We start from the raw sequence: 26,724 nt of genomic DNA on the forward strand, positions 1-26,724 counted from the left end.
TACGGGAGGTTGGTTGGAAAAATTAAAGCATATGGAATAGAAATGGCATGGATTAAGGATTGGTGAATAGGCAGAAAACGGAGTGGGAATAAATGGGTCCTTCACACATTAGCAAGCTATGACTCGTGGGGGAAAGCAAGGATCAGTACTTGGTCCCCAACTGTTCACAAAAGATACCAGTGATTTGGATATGGGACAAAATAGAATGTTTCCAAGCTTGCTGACGACACAAAGCGAGGTGGGAATATACATTGTGAGAGAGATGCAAAGAGGCTTCAAGGAGATTTGAACAGACTTAGTGAATGGTTAAGAATATGGCAGATGGAATATAATGTGGAAAAATGTGAGGTTATTCACTTTGATAGGAGGAACAGATGTGCAGACTATTTCTTAAATGGTAGATCAGAAAGTGTAGATATACAAAGGGACCTGGATATCCTTGCCAATAAGTCACTGAAAGCTAGCATGCAGGGGCAGCAAGTAATTAGGAAGGCTATTGGAATGATAACCTTTATCGCAAGAGGATTTGAGTACAGGAGTGGCAAAGTCTTGTTTCAATTTCAGAGCCTTGGTTCAACCGCAGCTGGAGTAATAATAATAATAATAATAATCGTTTATTGTCACAAGTAGGCTTCAATGAAGTTACTGTGAAAAGCCCCTAGTCGCCACATTCCGGCGGCTGTTCGGGGAGGCCGGTACAGGAATTGAATCAGTGCTGCAGGCCTTGTTCTGCATTACAAGCCACCTGTTTAGCCCACTGTGCTAAACCAGGCCCTAATCATAGAATCATAGAATTTACGATGGGCCATTCAGCCCATCGAGTCTGCACCGGCTCTCGGAAAGAGCACCCTACTCATGCCCACACGCCACCCTATCGCCATAACCCAGTAACCCCATCCAATTGGTGGCAATTTTGGACACTAAGGGCAATTTAGTATGACCAATCCACCTAACCTGCACATGTTTGGACTGTGGGAGGAAACCGGAGGACCCGGAGGAAACCCACGCACCAGCTACCACCTTGGACACTGTGACTGGCAATCTGTCAGTGCGGGAGGGCTTCTGATTGGACCTCCAGCCCGGAGAGCTCACCCACATCCTTAATTGGATGGCGAGCATGCCCTCTTGCCACTAATTGGCTAATCCAGAAATCATTTATGTCAGTTTACTGCTTTGGTCATGGTGTGGGGTCAGGACCTGCATTCAAACCCAATATCAAGTTTCCAACCCAAAATAAAAGGTTCAGCCCGTTGTCCAAAATTCCAGGGGTAAGGTTCTTTGCAAAAGTGCAGACACCAATATGATTTATGGGGGGTTCACACTATGGCCACACCAGAACCTTGGAGCTGCCCCAAACCACTCACATTGGGATTGGGGTTGGGTGGAGAGTCAGATCGATGCAGAAGGATAGCCAAGCAAATTTGACTAAAATGAGTTAAGGGTTAAGTGGGCTGGATTCTCCGATTTTGAGGCTGTGTCCGGAGCATGTGTCTAGTCTTACGAGCAAAAAGTTGGCGCTGCCCCCGCACCGATGCTCTGCCCAGTGGAGGGCTAGCAGCCGCGCCACGTAAAGCCCCAAACTTTACCTGCAGATACGAACGGAGAATTGCTGGATCCTTGGCGGTGACCTGCAGTGGTCGCGCCGTAAAACATGGCGCCGGCCGCCCGCAGACCCGGCCTGCAGATAGTGCCCCCCTGTAACCTCCCTCGCCACCCCCGGACCACCCCCACCAGTCCACCCAGCCCCCGGCGAAGCCCCCGCCCGGCCAGAGGAACGGACCTGCCCCCCCCCCCCCCCCCCCCCGACTGAGGTGGGGCTGGACACAGTCCGCAGTCGTCAATCGAGGTCCCCGAAAACTGTGAGCACATACGCCCCATGCCGTCGGGAAGTCGGCCCATCGGGAGTGGAGCATCGGGGGAGGGCCTCAGGTGATGTCCTGAGCCCATTGCAAAGGCGTGCTCAGCGATTATGCCTTTTAGAGGGGGCGGAGCATCCAAAATACTGCACACCCCCCACCCCTTCCCCCCCCCCCCCCCAATTTTGGCCAATCGCCAACCCCGTTTCGGTGCCGGCAATCGGAGAATCCAGCCCAAGGTTTAATTCTAAACTGATTCTTTTCTGTTATGTTACTATACTAACAGTAATCAATTTCTCACAGATCATCTGGATTCCTGCTCCTGATCGTTGACCAGAGATCCCTGTTCGAAAATTAATGAATAGAAGATATGGTTGAGCTTGGGTCTGATGCAGTCCAGTTGAATATCCTGTTGACGTTCATAGTCTGGGCTCACACACAGTGAAGGAATGGAAAGCCAGGAAAGGAGTGACATCACAAAAAATAGGGTAAAGATTAAGGGGGGAAAATAAATGTGCTAGTGGCTGACTCCTGCGAACTAATCCTGCTTTCTAATGGAACGCAGCATAAATATTGGTTTTAGTTCAGATTCAGATTTAGATTTAGATTTAAATTCAGATTTAGTTCCCATCACAAGGGCAGACACGGAGAGGGCTCTACCATCAAAGCAAGATAATCCCTTTCCACATCTCAAGGGCAATTAGGGAGGACAACAAATGCTGGCCTGACAAGTGACACTCACATGCCATGAAAAATGTTTTTGAAAACCGCATAGTTTGCAGAAAGAATGTTTGATCCAGATATAGAAGGGGAAAAGCGGTGAGTTATTTTCCCCAATATTTAAATAAAATAAATAAAATAAAGTCAAAGCAAATCAACCTCCATTTTCAAGAATTTAGAGTTGCATAAACTATGATTCCCCGAAACAAAGCCAGCTAAAGTCAGAGACTGGAAGCAACAAGTCACAGTTTCTCCCTTCCTGTAACTTGTGGATTGTACATACAGTAACAAACACTGCCACACTAAATTTTCAAAAGTATGCAAAATAATAATTCTGGCATTCATTTTAAACTGAGATAGTAGTGGAAAAATGAACTCTGTTTTGTACAGGGGGAGGGGTAGCTAAGAGGCTGGAGAGTGAGGTCCAAACGACAGCTGACTTTGACATTTTTGGTGCCTGAACCACAGCTGGGAGTAGACCTCTGAATTTTATCCAATGAGAACTTACAAATCAGTCTGCGAAAACACAAACCACACCTCTTAAAAGTTTGGTTTTTCCCCACCCACACGGTTCATTCCAATAAACTTTCTGGCCATTCAGAGGAAAACTGTACAGTATTACAGAGCTCCCTGATCACAGCTAGCCAGCAGCTCATATCCCTAACGTACAAGAGGTAAGAGACTGTCAAATGTTTATTTAACATCTGCGGTTTTAAAAAGATGGTGTCAAATTTCAAAACGGTCTTCGTGATTTTAATGCTTTCTTTGCAAAGTTCCCTCTTTGGAGACCAGAGGTTGTTCAGTGTTTCTATGTTTATCAAAATAAAACCAGCTCAGGGAGTAAAGGAGTAACATTTGAAAAGAATATCAACCCTGCTGAAAATTCTAAATATTTTGCAATGTAATAATTAATAACTATAAACCAAGAATGCAATTAGTACAGATAATACATTTGCCTTATTAACATTTAGAGGGACACTTACTGCCTTTGTCATCAGGAAAAGAGGAGAGTTGCGACAGACCCATGTCATTGTCAGAACGGCATTATGAAAAATTGAAGCAATGACATTGAGTGACATCTGTTCAGATTATCCCATCCAGCTTTTAACCAAAGAATTTTCTTTAAAGATGCGTATAATGATGGTAAGCTTGCTGTATTGTTGGCTGGGAGGCAATTATGTCACGTTAATCTACTAAATTATGAAATAGGAATTTCCTAACCTCTAAATGTATCAACATGAAACTCATTCTTTTGAGACAACTAACTTTCTGAAGCAAAGTTATCTCTGTGCTGTAGAAATGGTGAAAAGCGAAATGTTAACAACATATGAGACTAAAGCACTGAGAGCAGATATACCTGCAGGTCTCCCCATTCTGATCATCACTCATTTCCCATGTTATAAAGACAAGCTTACCTACTGAAACTACTTTGCAATAATTTCCTTGAAGCTAGCCATCTTCAAGCATCAAATCAATATTTTGCCATTTTAACAGAAAATATATGGAGGAAAGACTTGAATTTTGAAGAATAAGGGTTAAACCATCAATTTATTCTATGTAATTCATTGATTGAAAAATGTGTCACTGATATTTTACATGGCTGTTTAAGTCCACTGCAGATTCTAATATATATTTATACTTTTCAGCCTTACATTCAAGAGCATGATATGAATGAGATTAGACAGAGCATTTTCCAGTACAACAGTTGGACATTTTCATTTTGCTTTTCATGCCATTCTGTTAGAATCAGTTTTATTCTCTGAAAAATACTTGTAGAGTTTTGTATAATAAATAGATATTTGGAACATTGATATTTATTAGGTGCAATTTTTAAAAATCTTCCATGTCTCTGCTGGAATTTATAAATGATGATCTGTTCCAGCACAAAATAATGTTTTTGCATTGCTAGTGAAATGGATTGTGCAGGACATTCATTGGCACTTTAGTCTCTCCAACTTTGAGATTTGAGCTTGCAGATGATACTGAATCAGCCGCAGATCATACACCTCACTCAATTCATTTTCAGAGGGCCGGTGCAGACTCGATGGGCTGAATTGTTTCCTTCTGCAGTGCGGGGATTCTATAATTCTATGAATTTGCCTTTTCCATTGAATTTAGTGAAATTAATATTGGGCAGGTTATATAATAGGTGCCTACTCCAGTATCAGCCATATTATACCAATATTGAAAGTTAAAAATATACGCCTCATGTCTACTGGGCTTCTTGGCCAAGCTTATTCTCTCAACACCTGTGCCCCACACACAGTGCCACCAATTCATCAGTCTTGGCCAGGTCATCTCATGTAAAAGAGAGTGACAGGAGAAAAGGGAAAGACAACATTAGTACTCTCTGCAGTGGCATAGCAACTCTGAACAGCTATTTGTGAACTGGTTGGAAATCATACCACTATAGCCCTTGCCAGGTACAGCAAAAGCACAAAAGCAAAAAAACTAGCAAGTGAATTGAGAGAATCTACAGTTGAAGATGTGAAGGCAGGAAGGAAGGAGTGGAGGATAAGTGACACAAGGAAGGAAAGAGTGAAGAAAAAAGGGTGAAGGCTGATCAATTTTGCACATCAGTACAGGAGATGAGGCTCAAACATTTGCATCCATCTTCATCCAAAAGTGCTGAATGGGTGATCCTTTTCCTGAAGTCCCCAGCATCACACAACAGTCTTCAGACAATTTAATTCACTTCACGTGATATCAAGAAATAGCTGAAGGACTGATTATAGCCAAGGATGTGAAACCTGACAAGATCATGTCAAGAGTAATGAAGATTCGTGCTCCAGAACTAGCGATGCCCCAAGACCATCTGTTTAACTACAGCTACAACAGTAGCATCTCTCCAATAATTTCCCGGGTATTTCTTGCCTACAAAAAGCATAACAAATCATATTATTGGTTGTTATGTTCAGTACTATTTGCAGCTCCTCACATACTGAAGCAGCCTGAGTCCATATGCCACAAGACCTGGACAACATTAAAACTCTGGCTGTTAAGTGGTAAGTAACATTATTGCCATAAGTGTCAGATAATGAACATCTCCAAGAAGGAATCTAATCATTTCCCCTTGGCATTCAATGGCATTACCATTGTTGAATCTCCCACTATTAACATCCTGGGGGTTACCATTGACCGGAAAATTAAATAAACTACCCATATAAGAGCAGATCAGAGGCTGGGAAATCTGTGAGGAGTAACTCACCTCCTGATTCTCAAAAGACTGTCCACCATTCAGAAGGCGCAAGTCAGGAGTGTGAGGAATATTCTCCAATTGACAGGATGAGTGGATCTCCAACAACACTCAAGAAGCAGCATCCAAGACCAAGCAACCAACTTGATTAGTGCCATCCACAATATCCACTACAGAAATTCCCCAAGGCTCCTTCGATGGCAACTTCTAAATCCAAACCTTTATTACCAAGGGCAACAGGCGGATGGGAAGACCACCATCTGCATGTTCCCCTCCAGGACACACACCATTCTGACTTGGAACTAGTTTGCTGGACCTTCACTGTAACTGGGTCAAAAAATCTGGAAGCCCCTTCCTAAGAGCACTGTAAGTTTATCTACATCAGATGGACTAGAGTGGTTAACAAAGTTAGCTCACCACTACCTTCTTAAGGACAACTAAGAATGAGAAACAAATTCTGGCCATGCCAGTGACTCCCTCATCCCATGAAAGAATAAAAAACAAATTGTCACCTTGGCTGGGGGGACTTTCTGGTTGCAGATGACACAGCCAGTGAAATTGGAAGTTTGGGATATGTGAGCCCTGGTTTTAACTCGTGGCACATTCGAGGCAGGCTGAGGCTGAGAATGGGTGGGAGAGAGACCCCTACAGACTCCTTGGCATGAGACCCTGGCCATTTTAGCTCCCATTTTCATTCTGATGGTTCAAATTTATCTCTCCACCTGAAACTGGCAGGGGTATCAGTGGGTACGAGTGAGGATCAGGAAATGAGTTGGACACTGCTGGGAACCAAAGAAACGGTACCCACCAAGTTAAAACATGTAGTCGTGGAGTTCTGAGTTGGTTGCAGCTGGAGGAGGTTGGGAAGAAAGTGGAGGTGGGGGGGGGGGGGGGGGGGGGGGGGGGCGCAAAGAAAGCCAGATATTACCTTGCTGGATCAGACTGCGAATGCTTTGGCCCTCTTGGAGCACAAGAAATCTTTAAATAAAATTAAACAAAAGCATTCTTACTTAACGGGTATTTCTGACCTGATGCTACTTGCCCACAGCTTTTGAAATCATGAGGGAAGGAATAATATGGGAGTGCAGTAGATTTCCCCCTGGGTGCCATTTTAACCCACCCATCTGCAACATTCCTGCTGATTGACCAATGTTAAACTTGGGGTTCTGTACATTAGTCAACTGGAATATTTGCCCAAGGTGATATTAATGAATTTGATTTGATTTATAGCAAAACTGTCTTCAAACTATATCTAAAAAATATATTTTTACAATTCTAAATATTATTCTGAGCTTTCAAGAGTCAGCCAGGAGTCAGGGAGTGGGGTTTTTTGGGCACTGATGTGGTGGTGGGCAGAAAGGAAGATAGGGGATGAGACATTCCTGTTGTTGAGCACATTTCCCAGTGGTCGGACTGGATATGAATGAGCAGCCCACCAGAGGAGGGCGGCCAATGTATGTAATTAAAGACCCTATTGAGGGTGATTTTCATGGGATGCTGGCATTTTGCTGGCAGGGGAATGGCTCTCTGCCACATTGGGTGGCCATAAACTACTTGGAGACGGCCCCCGTGTGGCTGCCCATGGGGTAATTGAAACTGAAGGCTCCTCATCCCAAAGAGGGAGCTGGGGGAAAGCAAGGTGGCCCTCATGCCATGCGGTCCCGTATGCTTTGGCTCCTCAAATTCTAATTTTAGATTTACTTTTCTGAGACCACCTCCATGTTGATGCTCTTAATCTTTGACCTGACCAAGCAACACCCACCTCTCCCTACGGGCCCTCTGATTGGGCCGGCAGCATCAGGAGTCCACCCACTTCCTTAATTTGATGACGAGCCCAAAGGCAACCAATAAAATTGCACAGCCTGCTCCCCGCCCCCATCCCAACCAGCAAGTGCGGGATTAGGGCTCCCATTGCATCCCAACATTTAGGTTCCAAAGCCAGTGGTAAAATTCTGTTCAAAGTATCAATCTGGCTCCATTTGAATCGCAACCATTTTGAACAAAGCTGAATAATAATAACTGCAAGAAAAAAAATGAGCTAGAATAGAAAATTGTGGAGTAAATTTTGAAATGCTTTGTACAGATTGAAGGTCATAAATTAGGCGCACAGATTGGATTCTCCAGTGTGCTCCCCAGTTAAGACCCAACGTTGGCAACAGAGCTGCAAACAATTTCCCCTTACATTTGTGTAATGCTGATCTTTGCAATGTTGGAAAAACATTTCTCAGAAATAAACTTCTGAACATGAAATCATCCTAACTAAATTTGGACTTCAGGTTTCTTTGGTAAATTGCCAGTTGCAATTTTATTTTTAAGAGGTAATGTTTTAAATTTGCAGTTCATGTTCCCATAGTTTGACCATGCCTTTGATCCCATGGTTATGGGAATTTAAATTAAAACCTTATTGTGTTAAATCTTTGTGAATGAAGGCACACTTGTCTTTACCAGTATAAGAGTCTTTACAGTGATTCCTGTCAATCCCAGGGCATTTTGTATTCCACCCTTCATTCTAATGTCCTGCAAATTCTTTGATTGAAATTAGCCCTTTGCTAAAATGGTGAAGTCGGAAAATTAAACTACATTTTAAAGAAATTAATACAATGAGTTAGTGCTCTACAATTGTGCTCTATGGGTTGCTCGGACGTGGTGCATGCTCACCACTGTGCAAGCAAAGAGGGAACAAAGCAAGGACTGGTACTTCCTCCCTCAGAAAGAGAGTGAGAAATGGAAGTCAGGTGAACCCAGCCACTGGTTCAATCGGGACAATGGCAGAGTAATGAGGCAAATTATCTTTCCACCGTATTTCCTTCAAGGAACATTGTGTAACCTATGAGCAGGTTGGAGAAGTCACAGGGTGAATCAATAAAACAAAATAATCTAGAAAATCTAGGTTTGAAGATGCAGCAAGGCAGACACCATTATTGCTCTGAAAAGCCTGATGATTCAGTTAATCAGAAGCATTTTGTCCAAGTAGTTTCTGAATAGATTATGATCATCATGATTAAGGGCAATAAAGTTGTGGTTGAATAGTTTCTTTTAATTAAGTATTATTTGTTTAAATGAACAAACTGTTTCATGTTCATTATTATCATATGCACTTTTGACACCAACAACAGGTAACAGTTACTAAATAAGGGAACATAATTTAGCACAAAATTGCCATTTGGATTTGAAAAGAAGTTACAACACAGAAAAGGTCAACTAAAGTTTCCCATACTCAAACAACAGTCCCAATCCCATCTATCTGCACATTTCAATAATCTTATTTTTCTCCTCTCTTATTATTATTTTTTCTGGAAAATGCCTGATTTTAATTTTGTTCTGGTAAAGAATTGTTCACTACAAATTAAGAACAAAAAAAACTTCTGTATTGTTACGAATCCTAAGAAAATTCGACCAATGTTTACTTCCAAGAATTTTCCACTGATAGGTTACAAATCACAAATCATCGTAATCTTACAGTAAGGCACTGAAGTCATGTGTTTATTGGTGTATATATATATATATAGATGTTCATTAATGCCAGCCACAGACATGTGTTTCAGGTCTGTACTGACTGCTGCCGGATGCCACATCCTATAAAATTAAACAGTATTCCCAGGAAAAGTAGAAGTACACAGGAGAAATTTTTGGATTATTTTTCCTTTCCAGCTTTCTCTCCCCCTCAATGCTACTCTTTGGCCTTTTGCCACCAGGTTCTCTCCTCTACCTCTCCTCTATGAATCTGGGCAATGACGGGAGAAAACCTTTAGCTTCCAATCGTGGATTCAAGTTGGAAGGCAGGCCTAATGAGTTAACAGTCTACTCAGAATCCTGCTGGCTGACGTTCTCTATATTACCATGATGATAGAGGAGACAAGGGAGGGTTTACTTATGCCAGGAGTTTCCTCAGCCTTTGAAGGCACGGTGAACCTGGCATATGGTCTACCAATGAGTATAATTGGTATACCCTAAACCCCAGTATTCAACTGACATCCAGACATCAACAAGATTTACTGGCCAACGATTTTCCTCCCTCTCTCTAACTTAATGACACTGAGCTATACCAGCTCTATCAAGAAGATTGACCAAATACACTTGGAGTCCTTATAATTTATATTCTACTAATGTAGCAATGGATGTTCAAAGTATCAAAGTGCTCTTTACACAGAGGGCAGGATTCTCCTTTTTGGGGACTAACTCCCCACACCCGACGGAAAATGGGCGAGAATCACTCCGTACATTTTCCTCGGAAGTCCAGGGTGATTCTCCATTTTCCAGTGGGCTAGCAGTGTGCCGGCGTGCGTTCCGCAGCTCTGGCTGCCGGCGGAGCTCTGCTGTCCAGACCACGTGGCCGTGCATTAGCATGGCGGCCGCAAGCTTGTCCGCACATTGGCGCAGCGGCCCACTTCGGCGGGTACGGCGCCCCCCAGAGTCAGATTCACCCCACTCCCCCAACGAGAACTGCCACCGTGGCCGCGGGGCTCGCTGTCCAGACCACACGGCTGCGCATGCGCACGGCGGCCGCAAGTGGGTAAACACACTGACGCGGCTGCCCGCGTCAGCGATTCAGAGGCCACTTTGGCGGGTACGGTGCCCCCAGAGTCAGATTCCCCCCCCAACCAGGACCGCTATCGCGGCCGCAGGTCCGAGCTCCCGACAGGTGGTACCAGATGTGAACCATGCTGGCGGGAACTGGGACGGTCGACCGCGGAGAATCGCCGTGGGGGCCTCTTCCAATGGCCCGCAACCAGCGATGCGTCGACTGCGCACGCACGACTGACGGCGCGCGGAGAACCGCGGATGCGCCATACGCTGGACTTACGGCGTGAACGGCTATTCTCCGCCCCTGTGCCGGGTCCCATTTTGAGACTAAGTGCCTTGGTGAAGGTGGGAATGTGGAGTGTTTCCTGCTGTAGGGGTTGGTTGGAAAACATGCCAAATCTTCCGGCCTGACCTAAATAATTACACAACTGGGTGTACTCCACGGTTCGGAAGAACTTGAAAAGGCGCCCAACATCACAGGCCCACGACTGAATAAAGTAGGTGGGCCTCCTGAAAATGAAGATGGATCTCCAGGAGCACTCTGAGACCGGGGGGGGGGGGGGGGGGGGGGGGGGGGGGGGGGGGGGGCAGGGGGGTGGACCACCGTAGAAAGAAGATGGAACTCTGGGAATATTCTCAGGGTGGAAGGCAGACCCCTAACTAATCTGGTCGGCCTGCAACTGCACCCCCGACCCACTGTTAATGTGTTCAAGGGTTGCAGGCCGCCTCTATCCTAGACTCCATAGGCAGCCCTAAGCATTATTCAGGTGAATAATGACATCTGTATGCCACATTTCTCTGAACATGTTTCACACTGGCGTGTTTTCCTGCCGGAGAATCTGGCGTGAGGGAGTGGGGTTTCATCTACATCGCATTAATGGAATGGAAATGAGGTTCACACTGGCCTCTGGCAGGATTTCTGATCCACCATAGTGGGCACCAGCGGATGATACTGCTGTAAATTCACACTGGTGTGAAAGTGATTTCTGGGCTTCCTGCTATATTCTCCGCCATGCCTGCCATTAAACCCGCTAGCAGAGGCTTGGGAGAATTTTGCCTTAATTTATTCAATATACTAAAGGCTACATTAACTAGAATATACATTAAAATATATTACGTAAGAATAAGTAGGGAGGTTATGCTTCAGTTGTACATGGCATTGGTGGGCTGACAGTTAGATAAGGGTATAAATTCTAAGGTTTACTAAATTATTGCCCGGTTGCCTTATGAGCAAAGACTGGACAGTAGGCTGGTATCCAATAATTTAAAAGATTAAAATACGACTTAATTGAAATATATGACCCGGGATTTTTCACTGCGAGTCCGTCCCGCTATTGTTGTGAGTGTACTCAGCCAAACCTCCAATTCACTGCAGCGGGATTGGAGAATTCTGCTGCTGTGAACAGACAGAGATTCCCACCCATAAGATCCTGAGGGATCTTGACAAGGTTGATGATGGAGAGGATGGCCGAAATTCTCCAGCCGTTGTGATTTACTGTTCCCTCCAACAGTAGATCTCTCCCACGGGTTTCCCGGCTGCATGAGGTGGCCTCAATGGGAAATCCCATGACAAGCAGCTTGAGTGGTGAATCCCACTGCAAGGGAACGGCACGCTGCTGAGAAACAGAGGGTTGGGGGATCGGAGAATCCATCCCAATGTTTCCTCTTGTGAGAGAATCTAGCACCACGCACCATTGTTTAAAAATAAGGGGCAGCCAATTTGGGACAGTGGTGAGGAGTTGTTTTTCTCACAGAGGCTTGTAAATCTTTTCCTCTAAGCAACCTTTGAATATTTTTAAGGCAGAGCTGGATAGATTCCTGATTAACAAGGGAGTGAAAGGATACTGGGGTAGGCAGGAATAGATGGGGTTGAGGTTACAATCAGATCAGCCATGATCTTATTGAGTGGTGAAGCAGGCTAGAGGGGCCGAGTGGCCTACGGCTGCTCCTAATTTGCATGTTTGTAAGATCAGTGTTCCGACTCCCATTGAAAATCACACCCACTTCCTCTCTTGGCAATAAACTTAGATTCCTGGGTGGAAGATTCTGGCCAAGATTCCATATTGAAGACGTTTCCACAGAGTTCTGATGGAAAGTCATTGACCTGAAATATTGGAAGTTAAAGTCCGCTGCATGGCATGTTTAGCAGGGTGTTTCTCGGCGCCTGCAGCTGGATGGCAGTGCCAAGGTGCCCAGTGCTGGGGGAGAGCTAGGGTGCCCTGTCCCCGACCACCCAGCATCTCCATTGACCTGAGAGTCACGTTTGTGTGGTCCAGTACTAAATGGCGCCCTGACGGGATCCATTAGGTGCAGCCGTCAAGTCCCGGGCGGCGGATGAATCCGGCCAACATATATTTAAATGAGCCATAAGGTTCATTTAACTATGCTGACCTGGATCCTGCCAGTGAGGACGAGATTCGGATTGCAACGTCTCGCGAGATTCCATTGAATCTCGCAAGACATTTCGAGAGTCACGAATCGCACGAGAGGCCTCTTATGTAAGTCAACAGCCTCGTTCCGACACCAAGTCAGGTGCGACAAGGCCGCTGAATCACGCCCGTTAACTTTGTTTCTCACTTCATAAATGCTGCTGAAACTGCTGAGTAGTTCCTGTATTTTCTGTTTCAAATATGGCATTCAGCTATGTTGTCAGCAATTATTCATTAATAAAATAAATTGTGTTGGCAAATGTCATGAAGCAGACAGTAGGAGTTTATAATCTATCTACGCCAGCAATGTAGTCAAATAAACTCCTTAACTTACCTGATCGCAATCAATAATAACTCGGTTTAATTTCTCTGCAAGGAAGAGCCTCAAAGCAGCATGAATGCTCAGCCCCCAAACTATCAGCAGAATTCTCCCAAGCCTCCACCAGCGGGTTCAATAGCAGTTGAAAGGAGGGAATTTGGTTGGAGGCCCAAAATTGTTTTTGTACTGCTGTGAACTTGCAGCAGGAGATTCCGTTGATATGCACCATGGTGGGTCAGGAAACCCGCTGGAGGCTGGCATGAAACTCATTTGCATCCCGCTAAGGGGTTGCCGATGAGGGTCCAAACCAGTCACCCACCCCAGATTCTCTGTGGCACCAGAGGGAAAACAGGCCAGTGCGAAACACGCCTGGAACAATATGGTGTGCAGATGTTTGGACTCACCTGAACACTGCCTGGAGCTACCTCCAGATTTCAGGATGGAAGGCCCCAGTAGCCTTGGACCCTGGAACAACACAGCATCTACAGTTGGACCTTCCTGTTTCTGTATCAAGGAGGTCCACCTTCTAGCCTCAGAATGTCTATTCTTCTTTCTATCTACTTTCTCAGGTGGTCTACCCTCTGGCATCAGAATTCAAAGCCTCCTTTCTTCAATAGTGAGTCAGTGATGTTAGGCACCTCTTAAATATGGCATTCAGATAGGATAGTGGACTATGTGGCATCAGGCCTGCCCGGCACAGAATAAAGAACAAAACACCCGGTTGCATAATCAATGAGGTCGGAGCTGGAAGATTTGGCATGTTTTTCCTTCGGCCTCCTCAGCGGTAAATGTTCCATGTCCCCGTCCCTGCCATTCCACCCTATTTTTCAGTACATACCCTCTCCCTACCATGGCACAAAATAAGCATTGTTCACTCTATTGTTATCTGATTGAATAAATCAGTCTGTTCTTTGTGGTCTGGACTCATGTTTCATGTCAAAATGAAAACTCCATTCTAATATATTCCGCAGTGAAGCTTCAATATTACTTGCAACTTTTCTGGATCCTAATGTGTAATAAGGAATGAAAATATTGGCTTGCAGAATATTCTGAATAATTTCACTGTTAGATCATATTCTGTGCTGTAATGGGACCTCAGGAAGTAAACAAGCTCTAAAAGAGCGTGTGACAGAATTATCAGCAGAACAGCATCTGCATTCCAGTCATTGTGCCACGGTGATGTAGGTCATATGGCACTACATGTAGCCAGCTGCTAACATTTGTGAGTCCACACGTCCACTTCAAATGCTTTGTTTTAAGTCCCATGGTTGTGATAACATGCTGTAAGATAAGCAAGTCAAAGTTCTTTCAGTCAGTTCACATCCTGTTCAACCAAGATTCTGAAAGAAAAACATGCACTCAGGTAAGGCAGCAAAAAAATGTATCTAATTCCCAGATCCCTCGGGACGCAACTTAAAAATCAAGACGGGTACGAAGTCAGGTAGAGTTTTTCAGGCAAAGATTAATGTGGGGGTGGCGGATTTTCCGTCCCCATTTTCAGTGGGTGGGAGAGATGGAGAATTGAGGGGTGCCTCAAAATGGTTTTTATGCAGCGGGAGTTCCCCGATCAAATGTCCCGGCTGCCCGCCAGTGACAGCGAAGTCCCCAACATGCAGTGCTCGGAGTGGGGGGCAGTTCCAGGCGGAAGGTGCCAGAATATTGCACTGTAAACCATATTGTTTTTAGATGTAAATTGAAATGGTTACCTGGAAGTTGATTCAGTGGGCTCAGATTTTGTAATGGCCAGAGAAGGCTTCAGTAGAAATTATTGTTCAGAGGAAGAAAAGCAGATTGCTTGCTTCATCAAATGTGGCAGTGAAGTGTCCCGATGCCAATTAGTTCCAGAGATGGACCGTGTGAGTGCATTTTGGTGAAAGAAAAACCCCTGGAAATGCTTCCCAGCATGATAAATAAAGATTTGAGAAGAAAATGTGAAAATTAGAGTTATCCTCCCACCTCACCCCACTCCACTCCCCCCCCCCCCCCCCCCCCCCAACATACCAGTTTGCATGTAGCATCATCGTATAATAAGACGTCAGCCTGCTCTCTTGAGCATTCCAAGAAGAAATCTCTTCATTCCTATTGTTACATTACTGTTTTATTTGAGGAAACAAGGCTAATCATGAAGCAATTAGAATCCCAATTAAATTTGTGTACTGTGTAATCTGGATGGTGCAGTATTGTCTTCCAAATGGACATGATGTTCCCCTGCCAAATTCCAGGAATGTTGAATCCACATATATATATTTGTATATATGTTCAATGAATAAGCCAACAGCGGGATCATAACTCAAATCTTACCCATTATGATTTCTTCACTTTAAACTTTCATTAAATAATCTTGCTGCTGATAGGTAAAACAAATCTCTCCTTTAGACGAAGGAGTCTTTTTCCATCATACAGCGACATTAAAAAAGCTTATTTGAAATTTTTTTGTTAAACTGACAATTAGATTAATTACCTTGGTAAGTGGGATGGAGATCAGTCATGCATTAACTTAAAGTGTATAGTTAAAATGGTTAAAATGCACCACCTTGGAAAATGTGAACCTGCCAGTACCAAAATGTAAATTGCATTCACTGACTAAGACATTATTTTTTTTAGATATGGAAGATTTGTTGCCCTGCACTGTACTAATGAATATAAAAGCTTGAGGCAGACTGGGCTAGTTTTCAAATAACATGATCTGAGGTCTTTAATAATAGTCCACAAATGATTCTTCTATGTATGGCTCATTTTTCAAATGATTATAATCTAAGAATTAACTTTTAAGAGCCATTTGTCTAGCTTATCTAGCTATGAGTAAAATTATGAGACATTAAATGCAGGCAATGTGACCTTCAACACAACCATAAAGCTCCACACTGCTTTACATTGGAAATGCTACTAGTTGCTTCAATTCAAAGATGATTAGAATTTGCTTTGTGCGCCCTTTTAAATCGAGTCCTTGAAAGGCAGCAGAAAAGGTTACTATCTATATAAATTAATAAAAATGAATGATTTAACTTCTCATTATATAAACATAACCCAGATAACTTTTTTAGTCAACCACAGCAGAGTTAATAGCCCAATGCTGACCAACGATTGGAGGAGAAACTGTTCTATTGTTATTCATCAGCAGAGTGTCCTACTCAGAACAGCTGAAAATATGGGACACAATAATGTAGGCTAGATTCAACGATTGACCTTCTATCATTCCTAATTTTCACAACTTTTAAATGACCGTATGTTTGTAGAAGAATAGTTAGAAACTCCCCCACAATCGTCATTCTGCCTGAGAACCAATTTTAAGTTCACAAATTATACAACAATTTTCCATTTCCATTTTTGTAAACTAATGTCATCAAATGCAACAGAATTCAATATATATTTTGGGCTTTTCATTGATATTGTAGCATAAAAAATGTGAAACTGCATTGAGCTCACAAATCAGCCAAATGGCAAGTCTGCTTCGCGATTCAATAAGATCATGATCTTCTGCATCAACTCCACTTTTTAACCTGTCCTGATTTGCCTTGATTCCTTTTCTGTCTACGTTGTGGGAACCTGGGACTGGATTCTCCCCTACCCGGTGGGGCGGGGGGTCCCAGCGGGATGGAGTAGCGGGAACCACTCCGCCGTCGGGCCGCCCCAAAGGTGCGGATTTCTCCACACCTTTAGGGGCCAAGCCCTCATCTTGAGGGGCTAGGCCCGCGCGGGAGTGGTTCCCGTCCCGCCGACAGGCGTGGAAGGCCTTTGGCACCACGCCAACCGGGGCCGAAGGGACTTCGCCGGCCGTCGGAAGTCCGCGCATGCGCGGGAGCGTCAGCGGCTGCTGATGTCATCCCAGTGCATGCGCAGGGGAAGGGGTCACTGCCGCGTCGGCCATTGCGGAGGCTGATGGCCGACGCGGAAGGAAAAGAGTGCCCCCACAGCACAGGCCCGCTCGCAGATCGGTGGGCCCCGATCGCGGGCCAGGCCACCGTGGGGGCACCCCCCAGGGCCAGATCACCCCGTGCCACCCCCAGGACCCCGGAGCCCGCCCGCGCCGCCAGTCCCGCCAGTAAGGGAGGTGGTTTGATTCACGCCGGTGGGGCAGGCATTACAGCAGCAGGACTTCGGCCAATTGCGGGCCGGAGAATCGCCGGGGGGGGGGGGGCCCGCCGACCGGCGCGGCGCGATTCCTGCACCCGCCAAATCTCCGGTGCCGGAGAATTCGGCGGCCAGCGGGGGTGGGATTCACGGCCACCCCCCCCCGGCGATTCTCCGACCCGGCGGGGAGTCGGAGAATCCAGCCCCAGGATTGTTTCATTGTAAAATCTGTCCAGATGGAAAGGGGTTACTATGTTCATTTGTATGGTTATGAACTTCCGACATTAATATCGAGAATGCTTAATGTCAATGGATTGTAGCTCAATTTTACCAGCCCTTTTGCAATGTTTTGGGAGCTGCCAACATGGTGGGAAAAGTGGTAGACAGCCAGCTTGCCTGGAGCCCTGTTGGAGCACATAAGTGGCAATAAAGGGTTTCTTCCTTCCTCTGCTGGCATTTTACCAGCAACTGAGTGCTGAAGGGGTTGCACAAAATACGTTTTCGACATGGAGGGCCCAATGGCTACCCCCATGGCAATAGCATATGTCCTCAGTGATCTCCTCCCCCCAATCTCCCTCACTTTATTTACCTAGGTCAAGAGCATTTGTTGCCTTATTTTAAAAATAATATCTGGCACATACACTCTAATGTCATATCTAATAATAACTTCTATCACATAACTGAAAAGTGCCAGATAACTTCTGTCTACAGCTAATCAACTCACATACATATGTCTGTCACATAAGACACCACAAAGTGAATCCAATGTCACAGTGATATGTCCTTTAGATCTCCGGTGTCCCCAGCTGCAGCTTATTCAAAAAAAAATAGTTGTTTCCAAGGCCAAACTGCATTTACCATTCAGGTAAATACAAATTCAAATTATGTGACTTTTTCTGACTTTGATATTGAGTGACAAAGGTGCAGAGACAAAACATTCTGATCATTAAAAATAAATCACAGCCAAAGGTTTTCTCTAAACAATAAAAACAAGCTCTTCAATACAAGGCAGAAAGAATGGTCTGCTAAGTGGATGGTAATAGGTGCCTATTCTTAACATTAGGACAGCACGGTGGCACAGTGCTGCCTCACAGCGCCAGGGACCCGGGTTCAATACCGACCTCAGATGACTGTGTGGAGTTTGTACCTTCTCCCGTGTCTGCATGGGTTTCCTTCGGGTGCTCTGCTTTCCTCCCACAGTCCAAAGATGTGCAGGTCAGATGGATTGGCCATGATAACTTGCCCCATAGTGTCCAAAGGTTAGGTGGGGTTACAGAGATAGTACGGTGCTTTTTCAGGGGATCGGTGAAGATTCGATAGGCTGAATGGCCTTGTTCTGTACTGTAGGGATTCTATAATTGTATGATTCCTAATCCCTTTTAGTTTTCTCAGGTAATTCTTTGCAACAGTGGCTGAAATTCTCCAGCCGTTAAGATTTTCTTTTCCCAACAGCAGTGCACCCCCGCCCGTAGGTTCCCCGCCAGCGCACCCCCGCCCATGGGTTCCCCAGCAGCATGGGGTGGCTTCAATGACAAGCAGCAGGAGTAGAAAACCCAGTCATCACCGAACGGCGCGCTGGTGACAAACACACAGCTGGGGGACCAAATATTCCCATCCAGTCAGGCTACAGTGGAAAAAAGTACACAGGTTGGCTTGCTGAATTGTACTATAACATACATTTATGCTAAAGAATAGTTTTCGCCTTGATGATATTTATCTAAAAGAGATCATTTATAATTTATGCAATTTAAGAGAATCATGCTATGTTGTCTGTAATAGACTACAAAAAAGGAAACAAAATCGTCCTTTTTAACCAAAACTCAAAAGAACGTTTATGCCAGTGGGAAATATTCCAGAATAAAATATGAGACTGCTAACAACTTGAATAAGCTCCATACTACAGTCAGTGGTGAAGCAGCAGTGCTCACTGTTGGCCTTGAAGAAAGATGTTCACAAAGATCTAACCATCTCTTTGACATAGATTTCTCCTTTCCCAATGTCAGTTTGAATCTGGCGCCAAGTCAGGGGTATCTTCTTTTTCGTATATGCTACACAGAATCTATAAACTAGTCATGTTAGATGGGATTCAATTAAGATCTTTATATTTTCGTAACAGTCCTGTAACTTTAGCAGAGGAAAACAATGCTCAACCTTAACATTTCTTCCTTACGTGACTTTTTAACTCTTCAAACCACAGAATTCCTACAGTGCAGAAGGAGGCCATTCAGCCCACCAAGTCTGCACCAACCCTCTGAAAGAGCACCCTACCTAGGCCCAATCCCCCGCCCTATCCCGTAACCCCATCCAACCTGCAAATCTTTGGACACTACGGGGAAATTTAGCATGGCCAATCCACCTAACTGGAAACCAGGGGACCCAGAGGAAACCCACGCTGACAATGTGTAAACTCCACACAGACAATCACCAAAGGCTGGAATTGAACCCAGGTCACTGGCGCTGTAAGGCGGCAATGCTAACTACTGTGCCACCCTGTCGCCCTCAGAGATTTTGTTTGATACTTCCATGACAAAAATTCAGAAGCTCAGGATAACGTTTCTTCGGGTGGACTGAATCTGTATATCTATCATCAATGTCAGTAATTAAATGCAAACTTATAATCAGTTCGAAGAAACCAACTAATTGCCTGACTGAATGGTTAACTAGATATTTTCCACATTAATACAAATGTTGTTCGCATTAAGTTGAGATTTCTCACAATGTGCATTTATCGAATCCTTTGAAAAACTCCTTCAATTGTACAATTTAAATATTGGCCTGCTTTTCAGATCAGTGATGAAGCACCAGTGCTCACTGTAGACCTTGAAGAAAGATGTTCACAAAGATCTAACCATCTCTTTGATATAGACTTCCCCTTCCCCAATGTCAGTTTGAATCAGGCGCCAAGTCAGGGGTACCTTCAGTTGCCAGCAAAAGCAAATAGGGTAAGCAGCCAATAACATTGAAGTATTCTCACAGAAGCAAACCAGGAAGTGAAATGCAGTTTCACTGTTAATTAAAAGTTTTCCAGAGATCGAAACAACTTCGGAGTTCTGCGTTTGAGTGCACCTCCCCTAAGGAGTAATAATGATAGTTTGGTTGTTATTATTACTGCAAAATCCAGGCCATTGTCATTTGAGGCACTTTGCATTGTGACTCACTAAGAACTGGGTCTTGACTGGTCAAACTTTCTCCAATTAGGATGCAGACAGCCAACAAAGAATGCTGTTTAGATTTAAATTAAAAATGAAAGGTCAATTTTATTAAAATAAATTGCTACCTATTTTCAATTTAGAAGCTACAAGTTTAATTTAGGGTATCTTAAGGAAATACTAAGGGCAGCACGGTAGCACAAGTGATTAGCACTGTGGCTTCACAGCGCCAGTGTCCCAGGTTCGATTCCCTGCTGGGTCACTGACTGTGCGGAGTCTACATGTTCTCCCCGTGTCTGCGTGGGTTTACTCCAGGTGCTCCGGTTTCCTCCCACAGTCTAAAGACGTGCAGGTTAGGTGAATTGGCCATAATAAATTGCCCTTAGTGACCACAAAAGTTTAGATGGGGTTATTGAGTTACGGCGATAGGGTGAAAGTGAGGGCTTAAGTGGGTTGGTGCAGACTCGATGGGCCGAATGGCCTCCTTCTGCACTGTATGTTCTATGTTCCTTGTACAAATCATTACATTGAGAATGAAAAATTGAACCATATAATGGTTTTGTAATGAGTTAAAATTTGCCATATCATACAGTGAGAGATAAAGGTTGCAGAAAAAGAGATAGCCCAGGCAATTTCTGCGAGTAATGGTGTGAGTTTGAATTTCACATCCATCTCCAGAAATAAGGCTCAGGGTAATTTAGCACTCAGGCTTCAATTATACTGCACTGGCCAATCGTCACACATGTTTCCAATGGGAAATGGGTGGGAAATGGCTGCGAATCTCATGGTGCAGGGGCCAGAAATTGAGATGGAGTATGTGATGGGATGCAGGGCTATCCTGCAAGAGCACTTTTTTAATAAAATGTTTTATAAATTTGGAGTACCCAATTCATTTTTTCCAATTAAGGGGCAATTTAGCGTGTCCAATCCATCTACCCTGCACATCTTTGTGTTGTGGGGGCAAAACCCAAGCAAACATGGGGAGAATGTGCAAACTCCACATGGACAGTGACCCAGAGCCAGGATCGAACTTGGGATCTCGACTCTGTGGGACTGCTGTGCTAACCACTGTGCCACCGTGCTACCCTGCTTCTCAGTTAAACATATTAAAATTGAGACAATCAGTTCATGGAATATCCAAGGCACATATCCTATGTGATATTAACTGTTTATCTACCCTATACCTGCCTAACATTTTAAATTAGTTGCATTTTTGTAACATGAGTAAATTTTGACAATGGGCGAGGTTCTCTGGTTCCCCAGCAGCATGTATTTCGACGGTGCGCCCTTTGCTGGTGGCAGCATTCTATCCTCCCACCGCTTGTCAATAGGATTTCCCATTGTAAACCACCCAACACTGCCGGGGAACGCATCCCGGGTTGTAATGCTGGCGAGAAAAGTGAATCGCAACGACCGGAGAATTCCAGCCAATGTCTTCATGTTGTTGACTGCAGACCTTCTGGTAGACTTCCTGCCAATCCACATAAAGAACTCAAAGGTTAAAAAGGAGGTCACGAAACAAATGGTCCCGCGTCTGATTGACATGGTCAAAAGAATGTGAAGTAACTTTAAAATGCATGGATGAAGAAGAACTTACTAATTTCAAACTATTTTTAGTTTCTAAATGCATGAAAGAAGCAAATTTTTCAGGCCATGGAAGCTATCTGAAAAAATGTCTTGGATTCTACATTCCTAAAATACATACTATTATATCGACCAATGAGTGAAAAGTGTCCATTTAAATCTTTTTTGAGTTGATTGATTTTATCTTATTATTAAGATAGCTAATGAAGAACTCTGGATAAAGAATGGCAAATGTACAGGTGCACGAAGGAAATAAGATTTAAGAATAAAAAAACATTACATTTACTGATACAATTTACTTTCACTTGAATAGTGAACTGGGGTTTTGTCCTTCAGTTGTGCAACCTATTCTGAGACTGCCCACATGTATGTCCTTTATTCTTCTAATCTTGCATGGAAATTTCTCTTTCCTATTCTAATGATAAACAACCCTATTTGTAAATCTTCATCCACTGTCTGTTCCAACTTGAATATAGACTGATCTTCATGTCAGAAGCTTTTATTACTATATTTGATTTTTATTCAATACTGCTGGATACAGAATGTCATGAGATGAATAGCTTTCATATGAGATTGACACAATTAATTATATCAGGTTGTAAAACTGCTGGCTTCCAAAGATGTAGATTCCTCTAACTCAAGAGATACTATTAACAATAGGACAGTCTTGCATTACACTAAATTAAGGTATTAATGCTTTGTAATGTGGTGGTATTCCCACCTGCAATTTCAAAAACGAGTTCCTACTCAATTAAGCATTAAGCTTCTCCATCAAGGAGGAGGAATCGGTACTAGGAAACTTTATTAGGCATGAAGTGATCAGTTACATGTTACTTGTTACCACGTTCCTAGTCTGAATACTGGACTGTGTATAAAATATATTATATATATATATATATATTAATACACAAGGCCCTGTTCTTTGCAGAAGAAAGAATATGTATACACATTGTTCATGTTTCAGCTGAGCAAAATAAGTAATACCCATTCACTGAGCCATTCCCCAGGGTAATGCCTTGACTAATCAGAGTCAACCTGCCTGGTTTAAATTTTCAACAATGCTTGGCAGTTAACTGTCAGACACCATTAACTGGTGCAATCTCCATGGCAATGCCTCGACCAGACAGCATCCACTTGCCAGCCAATCAGCTCTCTCCTCACATACAGTATAAAATTGTTGTTTCCCCTGACATTGGTATTCTTGCGATTATCCTGTTGAGTGTTATATGAAAAGCTTTGACAAACTGTCTTTTTTCAGCAGTATTCAAAAGTTGTTTTCATGGCAGCACGAAAAATTTGTGAAGATATGTAAAATACCAGAAATGTTGCAACTAATATCACTGCATCCTGAAAAGACTAGTTGTTCACAAAATAGTTTAAATTATCTAGGCCATGCATTAACACAAATTAATTGGATAAAATATAAATATTCCTGAATGTGTTCATTTAAATGAACACAATTAACTTTCCATGGATTATGGTGTGCAACTAATGAGAACCTCTGCAGTATTTGAGCACTGCACTTATTTTATTTCCTTGATTGTTCACTTTTGCACATTTCCTCTGCCTGCCTTATTAGATCTCCTAGAGAACATCTTCTGCACTTTCTACGACTTTCACGCTTGTCTTCACACTTCTCATAATCTCTGCTGCATCAGCATGGATAAGGTTCAGCAGATAACCCGCTCTGCCATGAGAAGAGCCTCTGCAATTGAAGTGACCCCGCAAGCCCGTCAAAATCTTCAGGAACTGTTTGTCAATTTTACACTGATTCTTATATGTCTTCTTCTTATCTACATCATAAGACTTCTGATGTAATTTTTCCACATATTGTCTCTGGGATAATGGACACTTGCTTAACGGACTATTCTCTCTATGGAACCTTGGCATGATATTGTTTATGTGCTGTTTTCAGAATATTCATTCATGAGAAAATAAGCATTTGAAAATTAGATTAAACACATTCTGGTCTTTGTTTAAACATGCAATTATCTTTAACTTTAAATATTCCCAGAATGGAATACACATCAGTTTAGGGCATCACAAATAGACAAGGAATTAATGCATGTTACAATTTCATTTTTTTTTAGCCAGTTTTGGCTTGCAGCATATGAATTTAACAAACAAAGCGCCTCACGTTTGGGCGCGATCTAACGGAATTGCAGCAGAGCCCCATGTTGAGCACGCTTAGACAGGTATTTCCCGGCACTCGCAGTGCCGAGATTGACCACACTTTTGAATGGGACTCTGTTGCAATCCGGTGCCTTAACGAGAAATGCTCCACCGTGGCTGCACTTAGTCCTGTTTCCTGCGCTGAGGAGCTCTAGTCGCCAGAATTCCTCTGTGCAGGAGGAGGTCGGGGCGCCATTTTTAAATGGTGCGCCAATCTTTCGCTCCACCCTCCCCCATGTGACCGATGTATCCTCCAAAGTCGCAACTCACCTATTGGGGGTCTTCAGGCCCACCCGCACACCACCTCACACAAGCAGTGCCAGGCTGGCAGTGCTGGTGTGCCACCCTGCCCAGAGGCCAATCATCTGGTGGCTTCCGATCCCCTGGGAGCTCCCCCCAAGTGCCATTCCACCTGATTCCCATTTGTAGGGACCAGTACTGAAGGGTCCTAGCCTAAGTTTTTCACGGCGACCCGCGATTCTCCGGCCTGGATGGGCCGAGCGGCCCACCGATCGTCGGGCCGGCGTCTCCGAGAGGCGCACTCTTTCCCCTCTGCCGCCCCGCAAGATCAAGCCGCCACGTCTTGCGGGGCAGCGGAAGGGAAGATGGCAACCGCGCATGCACGGGTTGGCGCTGGCCAACCTGCGCATGCGCGGCTGACGTCATTAGGCGCCGCCAGCCACGTCATTCTTGGCATGCCGGGCCTTGACGCCTTGGCAGCGTTGCGGCCGAGTTCTCCGCAATGCCGCTTCTAGCCCCCTGGGGGTGGAGAGGGGGGAGAATAGGGGGCGAGGAGCGGACTCCGAAGCTGTCGTGAAACACTCCGGGTTTCACGATGGCGTCGGCCATTGCGGAAAATTCCTCCCTCAGTATGTACTCCATACTGAATTACAATATAGTTTAAAATGATCATTTCTGCCATATTGTATAACAGATTTTTCATTATCAATAGCACACATTTTGAGTAAGCTAGAGATTTGAAATTAGAAAATAATTTTATTGATAAAGGAAAAGCAATAGCATTTGGTCATGTCCTAACATTATTTGCTACCAGTATATCAGCAGGCTAATTCTTCATATCTCACAAGTTAATTTATTCAATACCTTTTATTACTCTGTTAAAATGTATATATGTTCACACTGTTGAACAATTGCTTGCTTATGTGTAATTATATGGATTATTAGAGTTGGCACAAATTTGGTTCAGATGTCTCATTCGATCCCATCTTTCTTGAAGACTGATGCATACCAGCAATAAACTGTTTCTTAAAATAAGTCTAATATCCTGGTCTCAACCACCCTCCCTGCGACCCAGCCTAGCTGTTAATTATAACCCCTATCGGGAAGTACTTGCTGGCAATGTGTCTTAAACTCATCACAAGAGTATACCTATCAGAAACACTGTTATTTCTGCTGCATGTTCTTGAAATGCTGTTGTGTAATAAAAATGCAATAAAATTCCAAACAACCTCTTACTTCTCTTAATCCTGGTTGCTTGCACTAATTCAAGAAAATTTGTTGGAGGTACAGGAGAATCAACTATTGGGTGAGACTGGTGAAGAATATACAGCACTTTGTCTTCCCGAAAGTTGACAGTCAGAACAGTTCTTTGGCTAAACCCCTCCACTTACATTCACTGCTCATCCTCTCCACTTTTTGAAACTGTCTGAACTCTTTCTCTAACCGACAGTATCCAAAATCTAGCCACACCCTTTAACTGACCCAGAGTCCAAACTCTTCGACCAATTGACATTCAATAAATTATTTCACTGGCACTACTTCAAAATGTGCACAGATATTTCTGAAACTCTTTCACAAGCTCACATTGTTCAATGTGACCAAATATTTCTACATTTTGAGACTCTTCAAATTCTTTTGCCAGGTTTCATATCCCCTCTCAGCAAGAAAGACTCTCCTTCCTGTGAATCTGAGAAGAGCTAAAAGCCAAGGGCTAGATGTAATGGGGGTAACCCGCTAGCCAGAAAGCTGGCAGAAGCCCGGTGTTGCCTCTTTTAGGAAAGGCCCACCAATTTAAATGGCGCACAAATAGGAAGGAGTTGCAAGAAGGATCCCACCTGCCTTAGCATCTCATAATCATAGAATTTACAGTGCAGAAGGAGGCCACTCGGCCCATCGAGTCTGCACTGGCCCTTGGAAAGAGCACCCTACTTAAACCCACACCGCCACCTAATTTCCGTAACCCAGTAACCCTACCTAACCTTTTTGGACACTGAGGGCAATTTATCATGGCCAATCCACCTAACCTTCACATCTTTGGACTGTGGGAGGAAACCGGAGCACCAACAGGAAACCCATGCAGACACGAGGAGAACGTGCATACTCCGCACAGACGACACCCATTCAGTATTGACCCGGATGCCACGCATTGTCAGCACCTTCCCCTGCACCAAAGGTAGTTGGACTCCTCCAGCTGCACTTTGTAGATGCTGGAGAGTTGCTGACACCCCCTCCTGTAGATCCTGGCTCTGCGACTGGATCTCCACCAGTGATGGGAGCATGCTTTTAGTAGCGCGACACTTGTCTGGACTTCAGCTATGTTTTGCAGTTGCAAGGCACATAAAGCATAATTGATACAGTGGGTATAATCTACAGTCCTGCCAGCAGTGGGAAGCATGGCAGCTGGGGCAACTTAATTTGTCACAAGGCCAAAAATGAGTTTCCCATTCTCAAGTCTCTGAAGGCA

General features: G+C 44.1%; 2 protein-coding genes across 6 annotated transcripts in view; one reads left to right on the top strand and one right to left on the bottom strand.

Annotated features, from left to right (window-relative positions):
• The window catches only part of cep85l (centrosomal protein 85, like), a 355,373-nt gene that overhangs the window by 146,120 nt on the left and 182,529 nt on the right, over positions 1-26,724 (bottom strand). The gene's annotated exons all lie outside the window — the stretch shown is intronic.
• Positions 3,166-25,490, top strand: pln (phospholamban). Its single transcript, XM_038799679.1, has 2 exons — positions 3,166-3,250; positions 23,428-25,490. Exon 2 carries the CDS (start codon positions 23,508-23,510, stop codon positions 23,664-23,666), a length of 159 nt encoding a protein of 52 aa, XP_038655607.1. The 5' UTR covers positions 3,166-3,250; positions 23,428-23,507; the 3' UTR covers positions 23,667-25,490.

Source organism: Scyliorhinus canicula, chromosome 6 (genome assembly GCF_902713615.1).
Source record: "Scyliorhinus canicula chromosome 6, sScyCan1.1, whole genome shotgun sequence".
In the NCBI taxonomy this organism is placed as follows: Eukaryota; Metazoa; Chordata; class Chondrichthyes; order Carcharhiniformes; family Scyliorhinidae; genus Scyliorhinus; species Scyliorhinus canicula.

Excerpts from the sequence above, each read along its gene's own strand:
- pln (XM_038799679.1), top strand. The coding sequence starts at position 23,508 with ATGGATAAGGTTCAGCAGATAACCCGCTCTGCCATGAGAAGAGCCTCT.